Here is a 22,458-nt window from a genome sequence, read left to right on the forward strand (position 1 = left end):
CGCTCAACATTCAGCAACTATATCCACATAAAACCTAAGAGAGCTTGGGAAGGGATTTTAACTGTACACACAAGTACAGTTAAGCATGGCTTCTTGGTAGCTGGATTTTCATGGATGGGCTCTGCTAGAGACAAGCAGAGGCGCAGCTCCTTTAAGAGCGGCTTCCAGATTCAGTGTTAGTGGCCAAAACTTTACAGCTCTTTTGAAAGGTCCTGCCACCACACACTTAAATGGTGTTTATGTGCAGTCAGCAGCATGCTGCTTAGTGGTGGCATGGACATGGCTCCTGCCAAAACCTCTGCCATGAAGCTAGACTATATCAGAAAGCTAAGGAATGTGGCAGAGTAAACCACCAACACCACAGCTTTAATCCTAGCCATGCTGTTTACCAGATTAAAGACTCGTGTGCTCAGAAAAAGAGCTATAAAGAGATTCAGATGGGTTAAAAACACACACACAAACCTAAATGGTTTACAGTGTGTTTAAAAACATACATAGGCTTGGGAAAGAAAAAGGATAAAGTCCTTAAAGACAAATAGAGTAGCTGGGTGTGGTGGCGCACACCTTTAATCCCAGCACTTGGGAGGCAGAGGCAGGCGGACCTGAGTTTGAGGCCAGACTGATCTACAGACTTGAGTTCTAGGGAACATCCAGGGGTACACAGAGAAACTGTCTTGAAAAAACAAAAATCAAAAAATAAAAAATGCCACGTAAAGATGGAAAATATGGGGCTGGAAAGATGGCTCTTCCAGAGGACCTGGGTTCAATTCCCACATGGCAGCTCAAAACTGTCTGAAGATCCAGGGGATCTGACACTTCACACCAATGCACATAAAATAAAAGTTAAATGAACCATAAATTTATTTATTTATTTCTTTGGTTTTTCGAGACAGGGTTTCTCTGTAGCTTTGGTGCCTGTCCTGGAACTAGCTCTTGTAGACCAGGCTGGCCTCGAAATCCCAGAGATCCGCCTGCCTCTGCCTCCTGAGTGCTGGGATTAAAGGCGTGTGCCACCACTGCCCAGCTCATAAAAATATTTTTAAAAAGATGGAAAATATGCAGAGAATCTGGATGCTGTATGTTATCGTGTTGTCTTTGAATTGTTTCATTGCTAAGGAGCAACAGCTGCTAAAGACATTTGATTATAAATGCTGCTGGGTTAATCCAACCTAAATATTTTGAAAATGCCTTGACTTCAAAATTTAAGTCAAAAGATTACTTTGGTCAGAGAAACCCTGTCTCGAAAAAATCAAAAAAAAAAAAAAGATTACTTTGGTGAAGAGATTTTGATTTTATTTCCACAGGAAATGAGAGGCTGTGCATTCATTCTGAGTTAAGAAAAAATCAGGTTTGATTATAGAAGAACCCCTGAAAAATCTGATAGGAACAGATAGCTTAGATGATCCAGTGTCTCAGAGCACCTTTGCTGCAATTTCCTCTGAGTTCTACATCCAGAACAGCTATAAGGTGACTGGTCAAGGTGATCCAGCCTCACAGAATACTCCAGTCAGAATTTGACTATAATCCTAAATTTTCTTTGGGCTCCTATAAGATTATCAGTGCCCCCAATCAGCAGAAAGTAGCATAGAAAACTGCCCATGTTTCCAAAAAATAAATTATTTGGATGTTTGTCTCTTTTTTTAAGAGTGTTGGTTACGGGCTGGAGAGATGGTTCAGTGGTTAAGAGCACTGGTTGCTCTTCCAAAGGTCCTGAGTTCAATTCCCTCACAACCATCTGTAATAAGGTCTGGTGCCCTCTTCTGGCCTGCAGACATATACACAGGCAGAATATTGTATCCATAATAAATAAATAAATAAATAAATAAGAGTGTTGGTTACAAGTTGATATGGTCAGAAAAAAAGTTAAACAAGATTAGATTCAGAGTTCTTCTTGAAACAGATTTGTCACACATATTGGTTAATAAAATACTGATTGGTCAATAGCCAGGCGGGAAGTATAGCTGGGGCGGTGGAGCAACCAGACTAGGAGAATTATGGGAAGAGGAAAGCCAGACACAGAGGGTGCAAGATGAGGATGTCTTACTGAAAAAAGGTACCAAGCCAGGGCTGGAGAGATGGCTCAGAGGATAAGAGCACTGGTTGCTCTTCCAGAGGTCCCGAGTTCAATTCCCAGCAACCACATGGTGGCTCACAACCATCTGTAATGAGATCTGGTGCCTTCCTTGCCAGCAGTACATTGTGTGCTTAATAAATAAATCTTTTTTTTTTTTAAAAAGGTACCAAGCCATATGGTTAAACATAGACAAGAATTAGGGTTAATTTAAGTTGTAAGAGTTAGTTAATAATAGGCCTGAGCTAATAGGCCAAGCAGTTTATAATTAGTATAAGCCTCTGTGTGTTTCTTTGGGACTGAATGGTTACAGGACAGGGCAGGACAGAAACTTCTGTCTATACATCTTTCCCTCTAAGAACTGCTTTCATAGTTATCCCCACCCCCACCCCCCAAACAGTTCTTGCTAAGAATCTGACTTCACACCACATGCACATAGCAGAACAACATGATATAGTTCCAGACTAGTACACAGGTCACAGTCAGCATCCCCCAAGGAGTACTGAACCATCAAAGAAGATTATATCCCAATCTCTAGATTTTTGTTATTACATTTATTTATATATATGATATGCATGCACCCTGGCTCACATATGGAGGAAGTAGATTCTCTCCTTTCACCAAGAAACTTGAACTCTGGTCATGAGGGTCATGCCAAGTGCCTTTACCTACTGAGCCATTTCAACAGCCCTCTATAGTTTTAGAGAAGCTTTAGATGAAGCCAGTGTAAACCATATGCTGTAAACAGGTGATCCACAGCTGTTAAAGTAATGCAAGGACCATAGCCTTGTGAATATACTTGCTATGGTCAATCTGAACTGGTAGACCAGAAAGTGAGGACCCTGATGTTTGTGGAAGATACCATGGTGCCTCAAATTACATTCTTTGCTACTATGAAGACAAGAATAAGGAGATCTCATTCTATTCTGCTGTGAACCTTTAGCACTTTATCCATTAGCAGTATGTTATGGACATGGCATGCCAGTTAAAATATGCAGCTTCCAGAAGAAATGTTTACCCTCCTCCCCCCCCCCAAAAAAAAGAAACCAAAGTAAGCAGTCATCCCTGGTGTTCACCATGGACTGGCTCCAAGACCCCTGTCCCACAGATGGGAAAATCCACACATGCTTAATGCTTAAGTCACGTGCATAGTATAGTATTAAATACCTTGTGCACATAATCCTGTGCATTTCACATCATACCCAGATGATTTACAATACCTCATTCAATGTAAAGTAAGGTGAACTGACAGTTCTCAACTCAACCAAAAGCAAACCCTGACTTAAGCTGGCCCTAGAAGATCCTTTCTGCATAAGCTATTGATCTCAAGTTCTCATTTGCTATGTGGACTCTTAAAGGGCTGAAAAAGGAAACCTTAGTGTTAGAGTTAGATTGGAAATCTGTTGTCTGTCCCTTCCCCCATCCCAGTGCTGTGAGGTAACACGGGGCTTACTGATAACAGTATTATCTCTAGCCATGGCTACACCCTCGGTACTATATATATACATACTCCTTAGCTGAGATTTTAGACAAAGCTATTGACTTCTCAAAGACTGGCTTCTCCATCCATGTGTGCCAGTATCTATTTTAGACTGATGGTAGGGACTGAGAAAACCATAAAGCATCTAGAACAATACCTTGTCACAGTAAACATGACTATGGTAAGTAAGCAGCAAAGATGTCTCTGAAGGCGTCCACATCTCTTCTGAAGAGAGGTGCTAAACCAGGATGCTGATGTCTGTTCATGCTATTTGCAAATAAGTTTGAAACTTAGGGAGACAATATAAACTACAGCAGCCTTTTAATCTAATTTTATTTCTGAAGTTGAAATTACTAGCAGGTAGCACTAAAAATACACCTTCACTATACAAAACAATGTAAACTGATTACATGTTAATAAAGAATTTAGCACACACACACACACTTCTAAGATAAGAAGCTAGATGCAGCCCTTGCTATTAAAAGCTGTACCTGAACAAAAATGGACATATTTATCTGAGGTCCTGGCAGTTGACTAAAGAATGTCAATTGTCTCCCAATTATGTTTAAATGCAGAGATAGCAACAATGTGGAAACTTACATTCATCAAATATTAGCATTTAAAATATATATGACTAATAAAGCGAACACTCAGAGCAGCCACTGCTCAGTGTAGTCCACACTAGCCCACTTGTGAACAATGAGTTCATTTCTAAGAGAGCATAAGTTTCAAACACAGGATAAAGGGGAAATTAAGAGACAGGCCTCCATAGAGCAAGAGCAAATAACCACACTAACAGTCTGACCTCAGCAACTAGTGCCCAGGGGAAACAAGTGATAAAACCCAGCAGAAAGCTGGGAAAGCCATGTGTCCACAGGCATAGGCCTGTCTTAGGATGAACTTTCTGTCCCCAGTCAGTAATGAAAATAATTTTTAAAAATAGTCTCTGCCTTGGAACAGTAAGTTTCCAGTCCTTTATGCACTCAGATGTTTGGGATAGAATCACGGGCGTGTCCCACTGCGAGGGGCCTCAATCTCATGACTTGAAAACATGCACAGCACGCACCACATACTGTCGACAGATGGGACACTCACTCATGCGCTTGCCACACTTGGTGCAGGTGACCATGTGCCCACATTCCAGCAGGACACAGTCAATGACTGCATCCATGCAGATTCGGCACAGGCTGTCGTCTTCCTCATCCTGAAGCTGCATCCGCTCACCGTCTGAAAAGAATAGAGAGCTAGGGCTCTGGAAGTGGCCACTGGCCTTGTTCCCCTACCCATGGTCAAGCAGCCATCTTCTGAGGAACAACCACAGGCCCAGTACCACCCCAGTGCTATACTGAAAGTAGTCTCTTAACCTCCCTACACTTCTTATACTAGATGTGATATGTATCTCAGATTTCTGGAAGAAATATGTGGCTTAGGACCAGCTAAAACATATTCCATAAATGTTGGCTACTTATTAGGAAAAAGAAATAGGGGCTAGGGATGTAGCTCAGTTGGTAGAGTACCTGCCAGCTTGTGTGAAGTCTTGGCTTTGATTGCTAAGCACTGTATAAGCCAGGCACAACAGTATATGCTTGTAATCCTAGCACTTGGAAAGGTAGAGGCAAGAGGATCAGAGGTTCAAGGTCCTCTTTAACTACAGAGTGAATTTGAGACCAGCCTGAGTTACAGGAGACCTTGTCTCAAGTGAAAAAACAAAACAAACAAACAAAAGCAACCTATCAACCCATATCCCTCAATAAGCCACTCAGTAGTCAGGCTACAAGTAGAAGTTTACAGCTGGATGTTTCAGCTGTATGGCCATGAAGATGGGACAGTTGCATTTCAGTAAAAGGAACTTTATTCCACAAATAATAAGAAAAACTAGATTCAACAAATGATTGTCTAGCTTACCTGGTAACAGCTGTCTCAAAGCCCATGTAATGTAGGACTATTTAGCAGCTCAATAAACTGGCTTACATAACTAACCCAGGGACTAAAAAGATACATTTGCTTTTCTAAAATACCAATCGATTTATTCATTTAATTTTAGGTGTTATAGGTGTTTTGCCTGCATTTATGTCTGTGTATCACTTAAATGCCTGGTTCCCATAGAAACCAGAAGAGGAACAGGGTCCCCTAAATTGAAATAACAGAGTTGGGAGTCTCTATGTAGGCACTGAGAATTGACCTGAGTACTCTAGAAGAAGAGCCAGCAGTTTTTAACTACTAAGCCATCTCCCTAGCCCCAAATCTTTTTTTTAATGGTTTCTGTTTTAATAATTTAATTTTTAATTTTTTGTGTGCTGGTGTTGTGGCAGGCATGCACGTCTGTTACAGACAGCGGTGAGTTGCATGTGAGTGTGTGAATTGAACACAGGTCTTCAGGAAGAGCAGCCAGTGCTCTCAACCACTGAGTCATTTCTCCATCCCAGTGATTTTTATTTTTGAGATAGGGTCTGACAGCTAGGTACCCTCCTGGTTTGGCTTCCTGAGTACTGGGATCACAGGCATGCACTGCCATGCTAGCTAAATCTGACTTAACTATGGCAACAAACAACCCAGTTTTTAAAGCCCAAGAAAGAATACTCAGGATAAAAAGGAAAATTAAACCTACATGACTTTTGGTTTTCTTCATTCTCTTTGTACAACCGGTTGACTTTTTCTACCAGCTCCCATTTTTCACAACAGCCAGAATAGTTGACAAAGTTCCGAGCCAGGATCTCCTTCAGCTGGCGCACACTCATCCCTTCTACCTCTTCAAGGCTTGACAGGTCGGACAGCGAGGCTCTCACTTTCTTCTTAGAGAGTCCTGGGTTCTGAAATCAGAACATCTGTTACCTTTGTCTCCACATGTTCAGATGCCTCTCCTATTTTGGTCCAAATGGCTCTGGATGCTCTCCCCAGACTCCTCAGTTCCCTGAGGTGATGTAATATAGTGTTCTACAGCTGAACTAGAAAAAAATGGCCTGTGCTGATCTAGAGGAAGTCTAGCATCTTCCCTTTCTGCCAATGCATTTATCAGGAAATGCAGTTTTAAAAGAGTTTTACCTGTTCCTCCAAGTTTTCTTCTTGTTCATCATCATCATCTTCTTCTTCATTGTCATCATCTTCATCTTCATCATCTTCATCATCATCATCATCATCATCTGTGTTGGCTGAAGCTATTTCACTTTGTACCTATATGCATGACAAATCCAACTGATTACTAATCAGGCTTCTCTAATTTTTACTTCTCTCTAGAGAAAAACTATCCACTGATCTTCCTCAAGATTACCTTAGAGCCGGGCGATGGTGGCTCACACCTTTAATCCCAGCACTCAGGAGGCAGAGGCAGGCGGATCTCTGTTAGTTCGAGACCAGCCTGGTCTACAGAGCTAGTTCCAGGACAGGCTCCAAAGCCACAAAGAAACCCTGTCTCGAAAAACCAAAAAAAAAAAAAAAAAGATTACCTTAGAGCCAGGTCAGCAGAGCAAGCAGAACATTCCTTTAATCCCAGCACTCGGGAGGCAGAGGCAGGCAAATCTCTGTGAGTTCAGTGCCAGCCTGGTCTACAGAGTTAGTTTCAGGACAACCAGGACTGTTACACAAAGAAACCATGTCTCAAAAAACAAAACAAAAATCCTTGATAAACCGGCTAATGGTGACACACAACTTTAATCCTAGTACTTAGAAGGCAGAGGCAGGTGGATCTCTGAGTTCAAGGCTAGCCTAATCTACAAAATGAGTCCAAGACAGCCAGGGCTACACAGAGAAACCCTGTCTCAGAAAAAAAAAAAATTCTCAATAATCCACAGTTTTCCTTAGAAAAACAAAAATTCTTTCTATTTTGTATTATATACTTTCTTTCATATATTCTCCTTTGGGGCTGGAGAGATACAGTTTTTTTTTAAAGGGAAAGTCTAGCCTGTGCTAGAATTAACTCATTTCCTTCCTGCCTCCACATTCCAAATGCTGGAACTGTAGATGTATACCATTACTCTTTGACCACAGCATATAATAGCTAGGTTGGTTCCAATATCACACATTTCACCCTACAGGCACTACATTACAGCACTGTGCCACCTACCTCTCCCCCAAATGGGGTCATATATCCCAAAAGTGGTACAAGTCAGATATATCTTCATATAATTATGCAAGTTCTCATTTGAGAAAAATCATAAAACTTTGGTCCTTGTCTTATGAATTTTTGGATAACAGCGAAATCAATCTTCCGGTCTCTGTCCTTTAAGTTGTTTTAGCTTTTGGTTTTCAGATGGAGTTTCCCTAGGTAGCTCTGGCTGTCCTGGATCTCACTCTGTAGACCAGGCTGGCCTTGAAATCACAGAGATAGGTTGTGGTATAGTACTTTAACTAGGGAAAGATGTGTTACATTTGTTTATGCTGGTTTTTTTTTGTTTTGTTTTTCAAGACAGGGTTTCTCTGTAGCTTTGGTTCCTGTCCTGGAACTAGCTCTTGTAGACCAGGCTGGCCTCGAACTCACAGAAATCCACTTGCCTCTGCCTCCCATGTGCAGGGATTAAAAGCATGCGCCACCATTGCCTGGCTTGCTTTGACTGTCTAAGGCACCTGATTGGTCTAATAAAAAGCTGAACGGCCAGTAGGAAGGCAGCAGAAGGATAGACAGGGCTGACAGGAAGAGAGATTTAGTAGGAGGAAGAACCTGGGCTTGAGAAGAGAATGAGGGAGCCGCCAGGGGCAAACCAGGCAGACTCTGAGGAGGACAGACAGGATGAAAGAAAGCTTTTTAGCCCTGAGGCAAAACATAGATGAAGAGAAACAGGTTAAGTTAAAAGAGCTAGTGGGACAAGCACAAGATAAGGCTGAGCATTTCAGACTCATTTATATACAACAAACCGTGAGTTGCAGCCTTGCATGTTATCCAACTAGGAGGCTCAAGAACATTATTAGGATAGTATTTTTATTTATTTTTTTATTTTATTTATGTTTTATGTATGAGTGCTCTGCATGACAGATGAGGGCATCATATCCTATTATAGATGGTTGTAAACCACAATGTGGTTGCTGGGAATTGAACTCAGGACCTCAGCCAGTGCTCTTAATTGCTGAGCCATTTCTCCAGCCCAAGATAGTATTCTAATTATACTAAATAAGTACATTTATTTTTGTTATTTAAATTAGGTAATTTTGTAATAGGAGATATAGCATAGTTAAGAGTACTTGCTTAAACTGTGTAATGGTGGTATAGGTCTTTGATCCCAGAATTAAAGAGGCAGAGGCAAGTGGATCTCTGTGAGTTCAAAGCCAGCCTGGTCTACAGAGTGAGTTCCAGGACAGCCTGGGCTACACAGAGAAACCCTGTCTGGAAAAATTAACAAGAGTGCTTGCTTAGTACGAATAAACTCTTGGGTTCAATCCCCAGCACGACCTAACTCAGGTTATAATGATGCACATTTTTGACCCCAGCACTCAAGGGGTGGAGCTGGGAAAACCAGAAGTTCAAAGTCAGGGGTGGGTTGGGGAATAAAGCTCAGATAATTAAAATGCTTGCTGTACAAGGACCCGAGTTCGGGTTCCCAGCACTCACACAAAGACAAGGTGAAGAGCACATGTTTCCATGCCAGCACTAGAGACAGTAATGGAAGCTTCCCTGAGGCTTTATGGCCAGATTGCTAGCGGGATCAGTGACTCCAGGTCAGTAAGGGCCCAATCTCACAGATTAAGGTAGAGAACAACTGAGCAAGCAAGACTACATACACATACACACATGAACAGTTCCTCCTCAGCCACAGAGGGAGCTTGAGGCAAACCTGAGGTAGAGACCTTGTCTCAAAATAAGTAAATAAGAGCAAGTCAGAACAATTTCCCTTCATCAAGGTCAACGATTATTGATTGTTTCTATAGTCACTGACACTTTAGTTACTAATCCAACAGTTAACTATACAACTTCTATATCTATACAAGACAGGAAACTGAGGACAAGAAACTCATGAGCTACTTCAGACTACACATCAGGCAGACAAGCACTGCAGCCCTGGGGATGGAATCTCTGCCATTCATCTAAAGTCACCCAGCACGGTTGATCCCTAGCACACATGGGCAAGAGTGAACACACCAGGCCCTTGGGGTCATCAATGACACCATCCTACCTGTGCCAGAACTTCTGATCTGAAGGTCCCATCTCTGTCCATGAGCTCACCCTGGAAGGAGGACACAGTAGCAGAGGGGGCTGTATAATTTGAAAAAAACGACTGTGTAAAAAAACTAGAAGTCTGGGACCGTGAGGAATTCAGGCTGCTTGAGTCCAGGTCACCCCCTGAAGCTAGTCCACGATGGCACAGTACTAGATCTACCAAGTCTTCCTTCTCCCGACAAGTGTCAGTCGGTATGTTTCTGAGGAGGAGATACTGCCGTAGGTCCTTCACTTTCAGCCGCATCAACTGAGGGCGCTGGAAGGCTGTCTCCTGCAGTAGGTGACAAGTAGAACATCTGCGGAGGTTTCCGTGGGAAACTGAGCAAAAGGAGCAGAAGTCCTTCTTGCAGTCACAGCAGACGTGCTGAAGACAGAACAGACGACACCATCACATATAAGCCACTGTGAAAACACCCTCTTCTTAGGCTTGTCTTAAAACTGAAACCTGGTTCATGTGCAGTCCCCACCATACCAGCCTATTTTCATAAAACCAGTCACCACTAGGGCAGCTTAGAGCCACAAAACTTCAAATACAGCACTTTAAGAAAAATATACGCTCTTGTGTTAATAAATTAAAACATTTCCACCCCTTGGCACAAACATGTAATTAGCAGAACTGAGCTGAGTTGAACCACATGGAACAGAAAGCACAGCCACAAAGCTCTTTTCCTGGTCTTTTCCTATGTGGATAATTTCCTCAGCAAAGAGGAGGAAAAAAGCTTAATATAAAAAGAAAGGAAACTGACCTCTCCAACTTAACCCAAGGACACAGAAGATGCCACTAGTACAGAAATCTGTAGCAACGTGACCCTAATTACAATCTAAGCCCTCTTACACTCAGATGTGTCCACTCCTGCTCAGTGTACGGCTCCCACAAGCCAACACTCTCCTTTATGTACTTCAAGGGATTATACAGATCAGACTGCATGACCGTGAAAGTAAAAGTTGTAACCTAAGTGCTTTATGTAAAATCTCCACAAACATTAGTTTATTCATTGCCACTCCCACCCCTAAAACAGGTTTTTTCGCTGTACTCAAACTGGCCTAGGACACTCTACTCTAAGTAGCCTCACCTGGCCTTGAATTTACAGCAATGACCCTATCTTAGCCTCTTCAGTTCTGAGATGACAGGTAAATTTCAATCACACCCAGCTTCCTTATTTAAAAGTTAAGAATACTGGAGCTAGAGATGGCTCAGTGCTTAAAAGCATTGCTTATCTAGAAGATCCAAGTTTAGTTCTCAGCAACCATGTCTGATAGCTCACAAATGCTACTATAGCTCCAGTTCCAGGGTATCTCCCGCTTTCTGGCCTCCTCAGACATCCACATACATGCAGTATCCACTCACAAAGTCACAAACACATAGCCATAACAAAGAGGAAGGAAGAAAGCAAACAAAGAAACAAAAAAAAGAAACAAAGTAACAAAGATGGTCAGGGAACTCATGCATGGTTCAAAGGTTAAGAGTTCTTCCTGCAGCCCTGCAGAGGTGTCACAAATCTTTAATCCCAGCCCTGAAAGAGAGACAGGCAGATCTCTGTGAGTTTGAGGCCAGCCTGGCCTAGAGCAAGTTCCAGGACAAGTTCCAAAGCTACACACAGAAACCCTGTTTCAACAGAGTTCTTCCTGCTCTTCCAAAAGACCTGTATTTGGCTCCCAGCACCCATATTGGGCAGCCTTTTAAGCCCAGCACTCCGGAGGCAGAGGCAAGCAGATCTCTGTGAGTTTGGGACCAGTCTGGTCTACAGATCAAGTTCCAGGACAGGCTCCAAAGCTACAGAGAAACTCTGTCTCAAAAAAAAAAAAAAAAACAAAAAAACAAAAAAGAATATGGTCAGGCGCTGGAGAGATGGCGCAGTGGTTAAGAACATTGTCTGATCTTCCAGAGACCCCAGGTTCAATTCCCAGCACCTACATGGTAGCTCACAACTGTCTTTGACTCCAGTTCCAGAGATCCAACACTCTCACACAGATATATATGAAGGCAAAAACACCAATGCATATAAAATAAAAATAAACTTTAAATAGGGGGAAAAAAAGAATATGATTGGAGTTTTTCCTATTGCGTTGCCTTGTCCAGCTTTGATGAGGGTATGTGCCTAGTCTTATTGTAACTTGTTGTGCTGTGTTTGGTTGATAACCCCTTGGAGTCAGTCAGTCCTGATCTTTTCTGAAGGGAAAGGGAGGAAGAGTAGATCTGGGAGAAAGGGAGGTGTAGGGGAGGAACTGGGAAAGAGGGAGGGGAAACTGTGGTCAGGATACAAGAGAAGAATAAATAGAGATGGTAGCTAGACAGACAAAGAGAAAGGGACAAAGAGACAGACAGACAGACAGAGTGTGTGGTCAGGAGATAGGAAGAATGTCTCATGCTGTAATCTAATACTTGGCAGAGGCAGAAGGACAGCTGGGCGTTTAAATGAGTATCATCAGGAATGAAGTAAAGATCCACACACCAAAGGCAAACCAGCAAAAACTGATCAGAAAATATGAGAACTAGAATCTTACTGCATAGATTTCCAAGTGGATTATCTATTCAACATAACTTACAACCAAGAATTATGATCTGTGTCTTGTTTATTTCCCCATGTGTTATTTGTAAGCAACATTTCGTCCAACTCACCTTCTTTCTAAAGACTGAAAATGAAAGCCCACACGCTTTGCAAACTATATTGGGCCCTTCAGTAGCTGCTGGTGGATAGGTGGGAAAGTCAGAGCTTGGTGTAAATCTGAATGGGCCGGTGCTTCCTGGAAATCCCGTCTGCTGACCTCTGACAGCTCCAGTTCCCATGACTTCATTTAGCAGCCCACAGCATGAAGCCCACATAGAAGTAGCACCCGCCTGAAAAAAACCACAAATGCATAGTTTTTTTTTTTTTTTTTTTTTGGTTTTTCGAGACAGGGTTTCTCTGTAGCTTTGGAGCCTGTCCTGGAACTCCCTTTGTAGACCAGGCTGGCCTCGAACTCACAGAGATCCGCCTGCCTCTGCCTCCCGAGTGCTGGGATTATAGGCGTGCACCACCACCGCCCGGCTACACAAATGCATAGTTTAAAACCAAGCAGAGGAGCTAGAGAGATGGCTCAAAGGTTAAGGACACTGGCTGCTGTTCTTCCACAGGACCCAGGTTTGAGTCCCAGTACCCACATGTTGGCTCGTACTATCTATAATTCTGGTCCCAGAGGATCTGATGCTCTCTTCTGGCTTTGTAGGGCACCAGGCACACACGAGATACACAGATATATATGCAAGCACAACATCCAAACGCCTTTAATCCCAGCACTCAGGAGGCAACGGCAGGTGAATGTCTGTGAGTTCGGGGCCAGCCTGGTCTACACAGTGAGTGCCAGGACAGGATCCAAAACTACACAAAGAAACCCTGCTTTGAAAAATTTAAAGAAAAAAAAAAGGAAAATAAATAAATAAATAAATAAGATAAGCCAGAAGTGATGGTGCATGCCTTTAATTCCAGCACTCAGAAGGCAGAAGCAGGCAGATCTCTGAGTTAGAGGCCAGCCTGGTCTAGGAAGTGAATTACAGGACAAAGACAAAGACCCTGTCTCAAAAGTTAATAAATAAAATAAAACCAAGTGAATGTGGGCTGTCACTTTTCAGAGGTAAGTTTGCCTTAAGTAACCTTGAGATTACAAGGTAACTGTCTCCAATCTATCATCCCCAACACAGTGCTAAATAAGCTTCAAATTCAGGAGCAAGTAGGGGTAAATATTCCAAAAAGCACTTTATTTCCAAGCATCCCTAAGAAGAGACATTCACGTTACCAAAACTGCAAGTCATTGTGAAAGACAATTTTCTGATATTTCCAAACCAAAAAAAAAAAAAAAAAAAAAAATGCATGACAAAAAGAAAAAAAAAGTTGAAGCCAGGCAGTGGAGGTGTATGCCTTTAATCCCAGCACTCTGGAGGCAGAGGCGGGTGGGTCTACACAGTGATTTCCAGGACAGTCTGGCTACAAAGAGAAACTCAGCCTCGAAGGAAAAAATAAAGAAAAACCTGAAACAGTGTCTAGAGGCCCAGGACTCAGATTTGCAATCCTCCCCACCTCAGGTTTCTATATGCCACTATAATGACTCTATGTCAGTCAAGTATGTCCTATATAATGTTGGAGACATGCTAATCCCCTTTAAATGTCAGCTTTTATATGAAATTTAAAGTCCTACAGTGTCTGAGTACTTCCCCTGTTAACTTGGAATATGTACTAGATACTACAGGCCTATTTCTCCACCTACTATTTAACAGAAAGATAAGATATAAAACCATACTCTCATTAACCCTACTGTCTCACTGTTTATTGAGTATAATATGCTAGTTTTTTATCGTTAAACAGCACAGGGAAGGAGGTTGGAGGTTAAGAACACTAGCTGTTCTTCCTGAGTTCAATTCCCAGCAACCACATGGTGGCTCACAACCATCTGTAATGAGATCTGGTGCTCTCTTCTGGCCTGCAGGCATACATGCAAGCAGAACACCATATACGTAATTAATAAATATATCTTTAAAAAAAAACAAAAACAAAAACTGAAGAATGTCAAATGAATATATTCTTTATAAAGAATGTGGGAAATAAAGTAGAATTCAAAAAGGAAGATAAATGCATGAGATACTTTCAAATCTGGAGAGCTGCTGGTGTGTGTGGTGGTGCTTACTTTTAATCCCAGCTCTCCGGTAGATTTCTGGGGGTTCAAGGCCTGGTCTCCATAGCAAGTTCCAAGCAAGACAGCTAGAACTACATTAAGGGACCCTATTAAAAAAAAATAAAAAACAAAACCCCTAGAGAGCTTTATTTGGCATTTGATTGCTTTTTGTCATTGCTTAAGATGGAACCCAGGACCTCATGCATGCTGAGTGTACTCTTGACACTGAGTTACATTATTAGAGGAAAGCAATCTAGTCCCATTCCTTCATGTTTCTATGGAAGAGCAGGAATTTCCTTTGCAGTCTCTAGAAAGAAAATAATCAAAAGAACACTAAGAGCTGAGGAGACAGCTCAGGTGGTAAAATGCTTGCCTATGAGCACAACACAAAAACCTATTTTCTACCCCAAGAACCCCCCCCCCCCCGTGCACGCCCACACACACAAACAAAAGCCCATGTGAGGATATAAGGACACAAACCCATAATCTCAGCAACTGGGAGGTGGAGGCGAGAGGATTGGAAGCTCAAAGTCATTCTTAGCTATAGTAAACTGAGACCAGCTTGGGTTACAGGAGGCACTGTCTCAAAATATTAAGTAAGTAACTCGACTATATAGTCAAAAAGCTGAGCATTTGGTGAATCTATATCCCAGCCTTAGGAAGGAGACAGGCAGATCCTTGAGGCTTGCTGGCCCCCAGGCTTCTTGGCAATTTCCAGGTCACAAAGTGTCTTAGTCACTGTTCTACTGCTGTGAAGAGACACCATGACAACACTTATGGAAGAAAGCGTTTAACTGAGGGCTTGCTTATAGTTTCAGACAGTCCATTATCATCATGGTCCATAGCAGATAGAGACTCTCAACTTGGGAGGGTTTTTGAAACCCTAAAGCCCACCCCCATTGACACATTTCCTTCAAAGCCCACACCTCCTAATCCTTTCAAATAGTGACTAAGCACTCAAATATATGAGCCTATGTGGGTTACAACAGGAACAACCCCCAAAGTTCCCTCTAGCCTATACACACGTATACACTCACATAAACACACATGCAGAGAAGACTTTTAGCTTTCTTTAAACACTTCATTATAAAAAACAAAATAGTCCCATGGCTTCCCAGTCAAAAATCTATTGCTGTCACCCTACTTAGTACAATGCAGATCCATATTACTACTTCCAGCCACAAACTTCAGGAGAAGGGAAGAAAACAGTGAAAAGGCTAGGTTGTAGCCTCATTAGGATCTGTGAAGTTTGGTCAAACACAGCCAATGAGATATAACCCTGGGGGCTCAGAGGTTAAGAGCACTGGCTGTTCTTCCAGAGGGCCTGAATTCAATTCCCAGCAACCACATGGTGGCTCACAACCATGTCTAATGAGATCTGATGCCCTCTTCTGGCCTACAGACATACATGCAGGCAGAACACCGTATTAATAAATAAATCTTTTTTTTTTTTTTTTTTGGTTTTTCGAGACAGGGTTTCTCTGTGGTTTTGGAGCCTGTCCTGGAACTAGCTCTTGTAGACCAGTAAATAAATCTTTTTTAAAAAGGAAAGAAAATAGCTTTTGCATTAAGCGAACACTCTTGGCAGCACAGGAAGGGTAGAGCCCACAATGCTCCCTTCTCTAAGAATAGCACCTGCATGCTTCCAACCTATTTGACAGTTCAAGAGTTCAAAGGGGGCTGTATGCACTCACTAGTCCTGTCTAGGGTATCCATCATTCCCACCCAGAGAACACGAAAAACGTAACTTCCACTTCTATATGAAGCCCTGTGTCTTCTGACACCCCAGAACTGAAGTGATTTCTTTAGTAATATGACCTCCCCTGTACTTGGGAACAGGCGGTTTTAGTTCCAGACCTCTGAGGCTGTACCATCATATGCTAAGTAATTGCCTCGGGCTGTGAAACTGACCCAGACTATGGTTCTCTGCATGTTAGACTCACCACAAAGCCTTAAAAATTATTCATGCCTGAAGACCTAAGCTTATCCCTAGGGTCCCCATGAGAACCACCTTCCCCAAAGTGTCCTCCAAATGCCACACAAGGGCTGTGGAATACACATGCACAAATAAACAAACATGAAATTTTAAAGGTTTTTAAATAGGGGGCCCTCTGATTTTGCTACTCTAGAGTACAGTTTGGGCAACAAAATTTGTTCTTTAATTCCCAAGTAATTCTGATATATAGTCAATGTTTACAAGGTCAAGGCTTTCTGGGTCTGAGTGAAGATTCCTTCTTCCTGCTCAAACAATTTTGGCTAGAAACGCCTGGGTAATGCCACACCCATGTGCTCACCCAAGACTTCTCTGTTTCTTTGTTGTCAAGGGTGTGCCTCTACTTACCCACTTCCCTTTACAGCTCCCCAGTACTTTCAGAAAGTATTAGGTAGCTATATTAGAATGGCTTAGCTGAGGTTCTGTCAATTTAATCTGATTCTCAAATTAGTTCCCTTTACTGAAATTTAGTGATTTCTTTCATTTTACTTACTCTCTGTTCCCAACTGTTTTGTTTTGCTTTTCTTTTTCAAGACACAATCTTTCTACATAGTCCTGTTTGTTGTCAGTCTGTAGATCAGTCTGGCCTTGAACGCTGATTCTTCTGCCACTACCTCCTGAGTGCTGAAATAAAAATTGCATGCCATCATGCTGGAGCTACTTTTATGTCCTCCTGAACTTCCTGTTTTCTTGTGTGAAATCTCTAACCCCAGGAAAACTGGCACTGATGGTCTAGTCTGTCAAAAACAGGCACTGTTAAAAATTTTTTGGTAGCCTTTGATCCCAGCACTCGGGAGGCAGAGGCAGGAGGATCTCTGTGAGTTCAAGTCCAGCCTGGTCTACAAGGAGAGGTCCAGGACAGGCAGGGTTACACAGAGAAACATTGTCTCGAAAAACAAAACAAAATTATTTTTTGGTCAGCAAGATGGCTCAGAGGATAAAAGCATTTGCCACACAAGCTTGATACCCTGAGTTTTAGCCCCTAAACCCACATAAAGGTGGAAGGAGAAAATCAGCTCCACAAAGGTTGTCCTCTCATCTCCGTATTCTGGCCAGGGTGGCTTCATGGGCATTCCCTCCTAGCTCCCATAAGCACAATAATAGTAAAGTTAAAAAAAACAAATGAGGGGCTGGAGAGATGGCTCAGAGGTTAAGAACGCTGACTGCTCTTCCAGAGGTCCTGAGTTCAATTCCCAGCAACGACATGGTGGCTCACAACCTTCTATAATAAGATCTGATGCCTCCTTCTGGACTGCAGGCAATCATACAGTACTGAACACTATAAATAATAAATAAATCTTTAAAAACCCAACATCTTTTATCCTTCACTTTCAATTAGAAGAATTTCAAGATGGCTCAGTGATTAGAAGAATCTGAAAGTTCTTCCATATAACATAGTGAGCTCCAAGTCTACATAGTGAGACCCAGTCTCCCAACAGACAGACAGACAGATGTGTGTGTGTTACAGATGGTTGTTCAAGTATTCTGAATGTTTCTAAGAACATTCTAAGAATGGACTCAGCCCTCCCTCTTCCAGTGCCAGTTTTCAAATAATCTCAATGTATGTCTTGTGTGTATATACATGATGTAAAATACACTTAGAATCCCTGAAGCAGGGAAAAGTTTCAAAATACTCAAAAGTTCCCAGCACTTGGGAGGCAGAGGCTGGGCAGATCTCTGTGAGTTCAAGGTCAGCCTGGGCTACAGAGTGAGTTCCAGGACAGGCTCCAAAAGTACAGAGAAATCCTGCCTCGAAAAACTAATAAAAGGGGCTGGAGAGATGGCTCCGCAGTTATAAGCACTGACTGCTCTTTCAGAGGACTGGGGTTGAATTCCCAGGACCCACATGGCAGCTCATAAGTGTGTGTAAATCCAGTCCCTGAGCGATCTGAAACCTTCACACCATTGCACATAAAATAAAGTTTCAAAAAAAAAAGGGGGGGGGGAACAAATTAAAAAAATACTCAAAGGTCACAATAAATTTTGACTCTTTTGTTTTTGTTTTTCAAGACAGGGTTTCTCTGTGTAGGTTTGGCTCTCCTAGACTAGGCTGGCCTCAAACTCACACCTGGCTCAAATTTTGGCTCTTATACCACAGACCAGCTCAAATTTTTGTTCTTATACTATATACTGTAATCTCTTTTAATGATTCCATTAAATACAATATTAACCAGCCAGATTAGAGAATGCGGTTTCTATGATGATTAAATTAAAGAGAGGGGTGGGGAAAAGGCAATGAACAGAGGATGAAGTTGTTGCTGGGTATAAAAACTAAATGATTTAAGTCATTTACTTCAGTTAAATATATAGTAGAAATTCTAAGAGTCTACTGTGCTGCCAAATGGAATATAATAACATTGTCCTTGCTGGGTGGTGGTGGCGCACACATTTAATCCCAGCACTCAGGAGGCAGAGGTAGACAAATCTCTGTGAGTTTGAAGCCAGCCTGGTCTACAGAGTGAATTCCAGGACAGCCAGACACCATTTTGAAAAACCAAAATAAATAAATAATAAAATAAAGTATTCTAAGTTGCAGTGATATTTTGTAACTACACTGGAAAGTAAAAAAAATAATAATAATGCTCACGGGGGTTGATGGCTCAGTGGTTAAAAGCACTAGCTGCCCTTCCAGAGACCAACTTTGATTCACAGCACCCACATAGTGTCTCACAACTATTAACACCAGTCCCAGGGGTCTGACATCCTCTTCAGACTCCATGAGTATCAGGCATACTCATGGTGCAGACATATATGCATTCATACCTATAGAACAAAATTTAAAAATTTAACAGAACAAAAACCTTAGAGGCTAGAATGATGGCTTAGCAGTTAAGAACACTCACTGCTCCTACAGAGGACACAGGTTGGGTTCCTAGCACCTACAAGGTATCTCACAACCATTGGTAACTCCAGTTCAGGAGATCTAATACCACCATCCGACCTTTGAGAGCACCAGGCATACAGATGGTGCACATACATATATACAGACAGACAAAACACTCATACACATAAACCTAAGAACATTTTAAAACTCTCACAGTATATTCACCCTTAAAGTTAGTTCCAATACTTCCTACTCCAGACCACACATTTGCAATCCAAGCACTCAGGCAGATCACTCACCAGTTCAAGGATAGCCTACATATTCAGTTCCAGGGCAATCAGAGATACACATTAAGTACACAGTAAGACCCTGTCTCAAAACAAAGTTACCTATTTCAAAAATCTTCCTTGTTCCAGCAGCAAGGGGCTTGTTGTTTTGAAATCAAATCACATGTTGTACCAGCTGGAACTCTCAATTGTCCTGACTCCAGCCTCTACCTCGCAAATGCTGGGATTACAGGTAAGCAACAATGAAAGCATCATTATTTTCCTTGCTTCTGAGGGTTGGTTACATACACACACCTTACATTATTGTGGTTTGTATTGTAGCTACTTGGGATCTGTCTGGGTTTTGTTGTTGTTTGGTTTTTGAAGAAAGGACTTCTAAGTGGTGGCCTCAAACTTGCAGCAATCCTCCTGCTTCCGCCTCCTAAACATTGATAACAGGCCTGTGCCCCTGTGCCTACCTTGTCTCCTTTAATTGGCAAACTCCTTCCTAAAGAGGGGGATTATATTCTCAGTTACCTCTACTCCCTCTTGACTAATACAAAGAAGAAACTGGACAAACAGTTGCTGAATTACTCTAGCCACTTGACACTCTTTCAATCGTCCACAGTAAATCTTAAACTCTTTGTGAAGGTCGAGTTAATCTAGCAGCCCAAAGCCAACAACACTTCTTCGATGAGATGAATACAACCGTCTCTGTAGGGAGCGGTATCATCACCTCTTGGTTTGATTTGGGCAAATGAATCAATACCTAAATTGACTGTTGTACACAGACTCTTTAGAACTCTCTGTGATGAAGTTGAGAAAAATCATCTCCCCAAAGTAGGCCAGAATCACGCACACACCCCCTCCCCTTTTCTGAAACTTCTATCAGTGATGCTCCCACGCTCTCACTCCCACCAGGGAGAAAGGCTGTCAAATTACTTGCTGCGTACCTAGTGGCGATGCAGACGCAGCTAGCGCTCTAGGTCACTGCCACCGCGGAAGAACTCCTCTGCGGGGCGGACCCCAACTCCTGGCCTCTCTAGCCTCATCACTCCTCGCACCGCTCTCTGCCTTCTGTCTCGTGATGCCCCCCACATCTGGGTTAGCTCAAGGACTCGAGGAGGCAGAGGGCACGGCCGTGGGCAGAAGCACCGAGGCCTGAGGAGAGCTCTAGCGGTTTGAAAAGCTCGGGACCCCGAGAAAAGCACGGGGTCGGGGAACAGGGCCCAGCGGGCTGAGCCCTCAGGGCCACTCGCCTCCTCCTTGGCCAGGCCGCCGGGGGGCGCTGTGGGAGCTCGGGCGGATCCGCTAGCTCGGCCTCCCCGGCAGGAACCGGTCGGGGCGCCCCCCGCAGTGGTGGTCTCTCAGGAAGCCGCCGGGAAACCTGGGCGACGGAGTAAAAGGAGACGCTCCGGGCGCACAGGAGAGGCGAGGAGGGCCTCCCGGCTCCACCAGCCCCTCACCTTCATGGCCGCGACCGCCTCGGCTCGGTCGGCTCTACCCGGGAACTCAGCACCATAGCAGCCTCCTCACACAACGGACCTCCTTCCTTCTAAGGCGGCGAATGCTGCTCCTCCCGAGGCCGACTGAGCGTCCCGACGTAAGGGGCGTGGCCACGTCCGGCTCACGCCCCGGGAAGACGCCGAGCGGCGGCGGACAAAGCTCACCAATCCGAAGCAGTTCTTCGGGGGGCCGGTCACCAGAGCCAATGAAAAATTGTAGGGAAGGGGCGGGGCCTCGGGCGCAGCCTCGGGAGCGAAGAGGGGCAGGGCAGGGCAGGGCTGGGCGGGGTCCGACGCTTCGGCTCTCCGAGGGGAAGCTCTCGAGACTGAATTGGCTTCCCACTTCCGTGCCTTAATTCCCCTACGGAGACAGAAAAGAGTGTGATGAGGTGGGAGAAGCGGTTGGTTTGGAGTATTTTGTTCTCACCTGCCGAGCAGGCCCTCGGGGCTTACCCCATTCTCCGAATGTTTTAGATTCCCACATTGCGAGAATCTCTGGTCTCGAGGAGAGGCGTAGGAAGAACCACTAATGAGGTTTATTGAATTAAATTCCCATTGTTCCCATTGCTCTTTTATTTGTCGTTGTTTAGCGTGTGTGTGTGGGGGGGGGGGTAAAACAGAGAACAGAGTTTCCATGACTGTCCTATGAAGACCAGGCTGGCCTCAAACTCAAAGGAGCCGCTTGCCTCTGTCTCCAAGTGCCACCACACCTAAGACCAATTGACCTTTGAAATGTTCAACATGACCCAACTCCTAACCCTTTGAAGGAATTCACATGATCCTTTCTAATTGACGTGGGAGGCAGGGAAACAAGTGGCAAATAGTATCAATTTCCTCAACCTCACTGGGTTAAGGCTTTAAATAGTTAGTTTTCCTACACTTCTTTCTCTCACTTCAAAATAATAACTGAAACTTTGCCGGGTGGCAGTGACGCACGCCTTTAATCCTTTAATATGGGAGCAGAGGCAGGCAGATCTCTGTAAGTTTGAGGCCAGCCTGGTCTACAAGATCGAGTTCCAGAACAGGCTCCAAAGCTACAGAGAAACCCTGTCTCAAAAGAGAGAGAGAGAGAGAGACAGAGAGAGAGAGAGAGAGAGAGACAGAGAGAGAGAGACAGAGAGAGACAGAAAAGAGAAAAAGAAAAGAAAAAAACTGACACCTTAGATTTGAAGATGTTAATTCCTTCTTAGTAAAGACCCAGGCAGTTCCACTCCTCGAGACAGGGTTTTTTTGTGTCCTGGGACTATCCTGGAACTCGCTCAGTAGAGCAGGCTGGCCTGAACTCACACAGATTCACCTGCTTCTGCCTCCTGAGCCCTGAGATTAAACGTGTGCCACCACCACTGCCTGGTCACTATTACTTGAAAAAAAAAAAAAAAAGACAACAACAAACTCACTTTAAAATTCTTTACCTTGTGTATCTATGCACCATATGTGTGCTGTGACCAAAAGTCAGAAGATGTTGGCTCCCCTGGAACTGAATTACAGGTGGTTGTGAATCATTATGTGAGTGCTAGGAACCACACC

At 43.3% G+C, this 22,458-nt stretch overlaps 1 protein-coding gene across 2 annotated transcripts; it reads right to left on the reverse strand.

Moving 5' to 3' along the window:
* Window positions 1-3,867: 3,867 nt before the first annotated feature.
* Rnf34 (ring finger protein 34) lies at window positions 3,868-21,027 on the reverse strand. Of its 2 annotated transcripts, none has more exons than XM_041645767.1 (6): window positions 20,893-21,027; window positions 12,317-12,535; window positions 9,653-10,060; window positions 6,594-6,722; window positions 6,160-6,361; window positions 3,868-4,778 (listed from the first exon to the last, which is right to left on the reverse strand). In XM_041645767.1, the coding sequence occupies exons 1-6, from the start codon at window positions 20,896-20,898 to the stop codon at window positions 4,588-4,590; spliced, it is 1,155 nt and encodes a 384-aa protein (XP_041501701.1). In that variant the 5' UTR covers window positions 20,899-21,027; the 3' UTR covers window positions 3,868-4,587. The 2 variants fall into 2 exon arrangements, with proteins under 2 accessions (XP_041501701.1, XP_041501707.1); XM_041645773.1 differs by lacking the exon at window positions 20,893-21,027 and adding an exon at window positions 20,380-20,886.
* Window positions 21,028-22,458: the final 1,431 nt, after the last annotated feature.

This window comes from Microtus oregoni, unplaced genomic scaffold (genome assembly GCF_018167655.1).
Source record: "Microtus oregoni isolate MIOR12 unplaced genomic scaffold, Mior012 000003F_ref0000135, whole genome shotgun sequence".
Classification (NCBI taxonomy): Eukaryota; Metazoa; Chordata; class Mammalia; order Rodentia; family Cricetidae; genus Microtus; species Microtus oregoni.

Excerpts from the sequence above, each read along its gene's own strand:
- Rnf34 (XM_041645767.1), bottom strand. Across the intron at positions 6,362-6,593 it reads AAGAAAACTTGGAGGAACAG|AACCCAGGACTCTCTAAGAA; the intron begins GTAAAACTCTTT and ends TTCTGATTTCAG. Across the intron at positions 4,779-6,159 it reads TGAAGAAAACCAAAAGTCAT|ACGGTGAGCGGATGCAGCTT; the intron begins GTAGGTTTAATT and ends TATTCTTTTCAG.